This window comes from Pteropus alecto, unplaced genomic scaffold, assembly GCF_000325575.1.
Source record: "Pteropus alecto unplaced genomic scaffold, ASM32557v1 scaffold214, whole genome shotgun sequence".
Classification (NCBI taxonomy): domain Eukaryota; kingdom Metazoa; phylum Chordata; class Mammalia; order Chiroptera; family Pteropodidae; genus Pteropus; species Pteropus alecto.
In genome coordinates this window covers 1,115,430-1,122,790 of record NW_006435787.1, presented here as the reverse complement: position 1 = coordinate 1,122,790, position 7,361 = coordinate 1,115,430, and the positions used below count along the sequence as shown (strand labels likewise).

The 7,361-nt window shown below is 62.6% G+C and overlaps 1 protein-coding gene across 1 annotated transcript in view; it reads right to left on the bottom strand.

Annotated features, from left to right (window-relative positions):
* Positions 1–7,361, bottom strand: part of ABCA13 (ATP binding cassette subfamily A member 13) — a 147,718-nt gene that overhangs the window by 95,989 nt on the left and 44,368 nt on the right. The window contains exons 15-19 of the mRNA XM_025046516.1: positions 7,024–7,142; positions 4,961–5,124; positions 4,242–4,321; positions 3,493–3,614; positions 1,958–2,137 (exon numbers count right to left, since the gene is read on the bottom strand). Coding sequence (XP_024902284.1) covers positions 1,958–2,137; positions 3,493–3,614; positions 4,242–4,321; positions 4,961–5,124; positions 7,024–7,142 — 665 coding nt within the window. The remainder of the gene's footprint in view (positions 1–1,957; positions 2,138–3,492; positions 3,615–4,241; positions 4,322–4,960; positions 5,125–7,023; positions 7,143–7,361) is intronic.

Below are 7,361 nucleotides of genomic sequence, written 5' to 3'. Positions count from 1 at the left end.
CTCCGTCTCCGTCCTGGGATGCGAACCCCACGCGGCTGGGCGTTCGCCCGTCGTGGTCGTCTAAGCCACTGCGGGGACCGGAGAATGTTCCCTGCTCGCTGATGCCCGCTGGGCGGAGGGGGAGTGAGCGACGGGGCTGGGGGGACCGCACCGGCCTCCTCCTCCGCGGCCCCCGGCCTCCTCCTCCGCGGCCACCTGCCCTGTCACGTTCTCAGCCTCAGGCCGACATCCTGGCTGTCACTGCGCCCTGCTCGTCAGGATGCTGGGCCTGCCCCTCGGCTGCTGGCCCCGTGGCCGGCCTGCGCTGCCGAGGTCCCGGCCCCGTCTCTCACAGGCGTCTCTGCTCGTAACGACGCCGTTTCTCCCGGGGAGACAACGGACGACACTTCCGTCACATTTCCTGCTCGGCTTCCTACTTGCGGCTGCACTGAGAAGTGGCACCCGGTGACCGCGACTTACGGAGGGGGCGCCCGGAGCGGTCACGCACGGACGGGCCAGACGAACGCCCTGCACCGACAGCAAACCGCCCCCGAGGGGCCTCGCAGATCCGCTCTCTGCCGTGCGGCAGAGCGAGGTGGCCTTGGGAGCGGGGTTCTGTGCCGGAACCCCACGGGGACACCGCCCGCGAGCACGTCCAGACACTCGGCCACCTCCGAGCGCCGCCGTGTGCAGGCAGCGCCCAGAGCCACACGCCCGGAAGGGCCTGGAACACAGGAGCGGCTGTTACGGATGGTGGCGTCACTGTCTCTGCGTCTGGGAGACCAACTCCCACCCAACATCTCGTCCTCATCATGGCCCTTGTCACGTTACTGCGTCCTTGTTATTTGGGTCCTCGGAAGCGCTGGTTCCAAATAGGTGGCTTCTGTGTGCCTAACAGAGCATCGCGGGGGACAGGGGCTCGGCGACGGTGCTGGACCGCCTCCCAGAGGGTGTGACGTGAGGCCCGGGACCCTGGGGGCCACAGGGGCCGACCTGGGCTGCACGGTAGCCGGGGGCGGTGACTCCACGGGCCGAGCTGGCCACAGTTACAGGGACACGCGGGAAGCGTCCATCGTCCTGCTCGTGGGTTTAAAATGTCTGAAAATTAACATTAATTCTCAGTGTGCGCGTGCGAGTGTGTGCCCAAACACTCAACCGCCCGATTCACACTGAACCCCAAAACTGCTCTCTCGGATTCAGAGCCCCGAGAGCCACCTCGACATCTGATTAGCCCAGATGTCAAATCTCTTTGAGCGAGACCACTCCCCAAGGGTAGGGGGTGATGCTTCTAGAAGCCTAAGATTCAAACAGTGGGGGCCAGAAGATGGAGCAGCTTCTGGAAGAGGCAGAGCCGAGAGCCGGGGACCAGGCTGGGAACCGGGTGCAGCCCCCCTGCCTTCTGGGATGGCTGTGATCCTGTGCTCCAGACCACTTTGAAGCCCCCACGTCGTCATCTTTAGATCTGCCCCGCCCCACCCTGCCCCGCTGTGGGGGGTCGTGGGGGCAGGGGACGAGCTGGCCCTCCCAGGACGAGGGCTGGCCCTGTGTGGCCCTCCGTCTGCACACCTCCTCCCAAGCAGGCCCTGGCAGAAGATGGCAGGTCACCTCATAGGACACAGCAGGGGCACAGAAGGCCACAGCCAGGGAAGGCCAAGGCAGGTGGCCGGCCGCCCAGCCGCCCAGCCACACTCCCAGAGGGCAGTCCCCAAGGACAAGGGACCCAGCCCTGGGGTTAGGGGGTGTTTTCCGCTGTCGGTCCTTCCGTATTGAGCACGTGACCACCACCAATGCTCTGCCCAATGCCCTGACGGGCCCAGCTCCACAGACCCCCCCGAAAGTTCTCCGGGTCCCCCTCGGTTTTGAGCCCCACCCGGAGTAGGCCGAGGCTGCTGGGTCTGCACGCGCCGGCCGCCAGCTTGCGCATCCACCCGCCCCTGCAGAGGCCACACAGGCCGCCGGCTGTCGCCGCCCCCCTTACTTTGTAGACGAGGTTCCGCAGGTCCAGGTTCCGGCCCAGCGACACCATCAGGGCGTACACGCCGGCCCCGGGCAGGCGGCACAGCTCCCCCGCCGCGGGCTCAGGCAGAGCCAGCAGGGGGTGCAGACTCTCCCGGTCACACCGGGCAGACAAGGCCACCGTGAGGGCGCTCCAGAGAACCTGTTCAAGGGACGAGGGCCGGCGTGAGTCATCTGGGGCGTGCAGCCGCCGGACTCGAAGACGGACCCCGAAACTGTCCCCCAAAACACTGAGCCTTCACTCATTCCAAGTCAAACATTTTAAATGAAAATGCTTCTAAAATCTGTGCATAATTACCCAACGTTCAGGCAACCTGCCCTTTCTGAGAACTTTCGGCGTCCTGCACGTGGCTGGCCGCCCCCAGACGGCCACCCGGCCCGGCCCCGGCGTCTGCAGGCTTGTGGGGTCCCTGGGGGTCCCTATTCTCTACCGGAGCAAATAATCATGACTTATCTGAATCACAGAATGCAGCCTTTTTTTAATACCCTTCCGATGGCCTGTCCAGCCCCTTAGGCGGCCGAGACGACTTTCGCTGTCGGGGAGGCGGAGGGACTCACCGGACGGCCACGTGCTGGGCAGTGTCGCCTCTAACACAGGCCTCCCGCGCCGGAACACCGGTGACACCTGGTGGCCGCATGCGTAACGAGGCAGCGACGCCGACCGGAAATCAGGAGCCTGACCCCGCAGCTGTGCTGGGCAGCCGCTGACCCTCACCCCAGCACTGCCCCAGACGGCCGGCCCCAGACACCCAGGGCGGAGCCCTGACAAACTGGGACCGACGTGGAACCAAATGTCTACTAGGGCCCGGCCGACCGTCCATGAAAACGTTCTTCGTGGTCACGTTTCTGGAAGTTTCCCTGTACAGGGAAGTAGGACCCGCCCCACCCCCCGGACATGTTGAAAGGGTTCATGCTACGGATGCAGGTGCCACCTGCTGTGGTCACTGTGAAGTCACCTGTCCCTGTCCCCCGAGGACAAAGCGTGTCCCAACACCACCCTTCACCTGCCCGGATCACGCCTCCCCACCGCCCGGGGACGACCCCACTGTCCCCGCTCACTGCTCCCCCAGCGAGGCCGCCCCAGCTCGCCGTCCGACCGGACACGGCTCTTCCCCACCCGAAGGAGACCATCGTTGGTGTTTAGGTATTTTCAGATATTTCGTTTTTGCATATTTTTAAGAATTTCGCAACCCTTTCTGAACCACACAGGGCCCCCTTGGGGCGTCCTGCACCAGAGTTGGGAATCGCTAGAATAAATATCATTAATTTTATCTTTTCTAACCCAAGAGAAGGCGACATGATGAAATTAAAGACCCTAAGGTTGTGGCGCCAGACAACGACGCCCTCTGCTTCCGAGCTCAGTGTCCTTCCCTTTCAGCCCCAGTGACGCCATCTGCACAGCTCCCGCCCCCCGGGAGAGGGGGAGCGGAGAGGGGGTGACAGCCAGCAGCCCCGGGTTGGCCACAGCCTGCCGGTGCCAGAGAAGCAGCTCCGTACCGGTGAACGGGAAAGATGTGCTTCCAAGATGCTGCTGATGGTTCCCTCTGAGACGTGGGCAGAAGATCGAAGGTCTTCCGCGAACCTGGTGACATTCTTCATCACGTCCTTTACTTCTACATCTGAAAAGCAATGAAAGGAAGGACATTTTACAATAGCGAGCGTTCGGTCTGTTACTGACTATGAACGCGAGCTCTGGCCTTGACACCTGGCGGGGACCACGCCCCTCGCCATGTGCAGCCCCTAATGACCAGGAGCAGAGCATGGCTGGTCCGTGGCGGGGACTCGCGTGGTTCACACTGCAGGTGGAGCGAGCCCGTCCTGCGGGTCTTCCGCTGGCCCTACCCTCCAGGGCCTGTGAGCTTTAAGGCCTCCTCCTCCGGAAAGCGGCCTTTGTGGGGACCAGTGACCAGGGCCGCGGGGGAGTCGCGCCCCTTCTGAGGAGAGGAGGGTCATCTGTGGACTGGGCGGGGCCTCCAGACCTGGCCCATTAGGGCTACAAAGAACTCGAACGGCACAGACTGAAGGCAAGGCTTGCGGGTGGCTTGTCCAGGGACGCAGGGCCAGGGCGGGAGCTGGACACAGAAGCTTGTCCTCCTCCCTCCCCAGTCCCAGCGACGTCGGGCCAGCTCTAGCCGGCTATGCATCACGGTCGCTCACCTCTTCCCACGTTTTATTTTGACAATAGATTTGTGTGAGAAACTGAATGTAGTTTCCATCACGCAGACTTGGAGAAACCCCGTACGTACCTGCAGTTACCGTGAAATTGCTAAGCAAAGTCAAAATCGGATTCCTGGAAAACAAAGTCTTTTCGAGGCTTTGGGCCAACCTGAAATGGCAAAAAATTAAAGCTAATTTAGGCAAGACGAAGCACGAGAGCGAGTCCCCAGGGGGAGGGGGGGCCACGAGAACACACTGCCCTGGGGGCCCCCGGGGCGGGACGCAGTGTGCCCCGCCCCCTCCGTGTGCGAGCGCCCTGGCATCACACGCACAGACGTGCGTCCCAGGCCGCGCGTGACAAGTCAGGGGAGTGGGGATGCATCACACGTGGCTCCCCATAAATGAGAAAAACGGACAGAATGGTCCCGGGGTGTCGGGGGACCGGGGCCCGGGAGCCGGGTGGGCAGGTGCCCCTGGGAAGGAGCCTCCACAGAGCACCAAGGGCCAGTGTCCCCGCCGCCGGCTCACGCTGTGAGAACACAGCACACGGTTAGCCCAGCAGAAGTGACCGGAAGAGGGCCTGGCCGTCCCGCAGACGCCTGGGACACTGAGCGTCACCCTGACCACTAACATGGAGGCCTCAGGACACCTCACAGCTGAAAGCGTAAAGCCACGGAGACCTTGGTGGGGCTTAGAACCATCCGCATTAACCCGCAGGTTACAGTACGCGAACGTCAGTGCGTTCCTGCCTGACATGTCCTCGGGGTTGGGGTTGGGGTGGGGGGCGGTGGGGCCCCAGCTGACGCACATGCGCACGCGCTGCCCAGCCGCGTCCGGCGCCGGCTGGCACGCGCAGTCCTGCAGACGGGCGTCCGCCAAGCCGCTCCGGAAGCGTCCCCAGCTGCTGGACAGGCGCCCGCGAAGATGCACACAACGCGGCTCAGGGGGCGAGGACCACGCCCGCTCCAGCTCCTAGGAGACGCACGAGGGTAGGGTGGTTAGGGACACGTGTGCACGTCCAGCTCCTAGGAGATGCACGAGGGTAGGGTGGTTAGGGACACGTGTGCACGTCCAGCTCCTAGGAGATGCACGAGGGTGCGTGTGGTTGGGGACACATGGACATGTCCAGGAGCCGCGGTCCCTCGGTGCGGCTCCAGGACTCGCTGGGCACCTGTCATTTCTGGAATGTGATTTCCGACCCCGTTGAGGTCCTTCCTGCATTGTCCTGCTGTTCAGAGCAGAGTGGACCCAGTCAGGAGGTGACGCCCGAAATTCCATTGTATCAACTCGATCAGCTGAGACTCTGGCTCCCAGTGGAGTCCCAGCTTGATGCTCACAGAACCGTGCGGGAATGTTTTTAGATAAGAGAAACTGAAATGGCGTTGTGCTTGCTGCCCGCCCCCCACTCGGCTTGTCCTGGGGCACGGGGCACGTCCCGCCCCGCAGCCTGCAAAGGGTCTGTGCAGAAAGCTTCACCCTCTCGACCCTGAACCACAGACCCGGCCTTGAAGCTCTGCATCTTGAGATAAGTCATTCTATTCCTGTCATCGGAAAGGGGAACTTCTGCTTTTTGTCAAAACTCACCTGTTCCCAGCCAGAACCGCTGATAATCGTAATGATGTGAACGACAAATACAGTCTCCGGAGCAGCTCTGAAAGCTGGGGGATTGTGCCCGTGTTATTACTGCCAGCTTCACGCAGCACTCGGAATTATCTCTCAGGGTTTTCATATTTATCCATACGCGATCCCTGACGACGATCTGGGCAAACCGGAGCCACCGGATTTGATGGTCCAAGCACATCAAGGTGCTTATGACAAACGGCGGGCTGCGACGGTGACCCCCCAGACCTCGCCTCCCCCGACTGAGGACCACGGTCCTCGCCGTGTTATTACTGCCAGCTTCACGCAGCACTCGGAACTATCTCTCAGGGTTTTCTCCGCCCTCGCCGTGCTGTGGGAGTGTGGCGGCCGCCTGCTGTCTCTGCGCATCACCTTTCTCTACTTCCTGTGAAAGCCCAGCGCTCACTGGACGTGCGGTTCGGTGGCATCACCGTGACGCAGAGGCAAGGAACAGCATTCGAAGCCGGACTGGAGGAGTGGCAGGTGTCTCGAACGTCACCACCGTCCCTGCTGCGTGAGCAGCGGGGCCTGCTGTGGCCAGGGTCCCAGACCCCAGGGCAAGCGGGTCAGGTAAAAGCCACGTCTGACACCCAGGCGAGCTGCGGGCCTTGCATGGGTGCTTTGGGCGCTTGTCCCAGTCAGCTAAGAGGAGATTGTCACTCTGGCCGCCACCGAGCTATGGACTCAGGGAAGAAGCCCGGTCACTGCCCGCGTGGTCAGCCCGTCGGAACCCACGATGGGCTGGTCGGCCGTGAGCAACTCGATCATGTGCAGACTGCCGAGTCCACGGTGTAAGTGCCCCCTTGACCCCGGATGTCACAGACGAGCACCGGGAAGAGCTGGGCTGGGGCCCGGCCGTCCTGCGGACACAGCACGAGCAGCCTCGAGGGCAGGCAGCGGGACAGCGTGCCGAGACGCCCGCCGGGTCTCGAGTCTTTACCACCCTTCCTGACACTGCGTTTCATCGGATGTTTATGCCACTGGGTTTTTGATGATGTCTGTGTTTCAGGACCAACTCAGGAAGTTCCTGAAAATTCAGCAGCCAGCCCCCCGGGGATGTGCTGTCACCCCGGCACCCCTGTGCAGCACCCTGGGGGGGCAGTGCCAGCTGCAGCCCCAGTCCCCGCGTCCCCGGCACAGCACGGCCACTCAGCGTTCAGGACCGGCCAGCAAGCTTAGGACAGCGGGTCGGCCTTGCATGGGCCGATCGTGACGAACATGAAACCCTTGAAAATATCAGAGACGACGAACCTGGAAGTGGTCGCTCAGCACGGTGGCCGCGTGCAGGGCACGTAGAACGCGCGGCCTTAGCCCGCCTCGCGGGCAGCCCCGGGCGGCACAGACGACGTCCTTGGCCAGGGAAGGGTTTTCTGCCGGAGGAAACACAGAGTGACCAGTAAACCACGCTGCCTTCGGCATCATTTCTTAAAGATTCCGAAGGAAAGGGATGCACAGAGTTTGCTCGAATCGGCAAGATGGACGTCAAGGGTTGAGGGGAACGTTTGCCCTTCGAGTCCCGGACGCGATGGCTCAGTTTTCCTCTGGGCCCGACCGAAGCCGGAGCCGTTGCTGCCCCTCCCAGGGCCCCC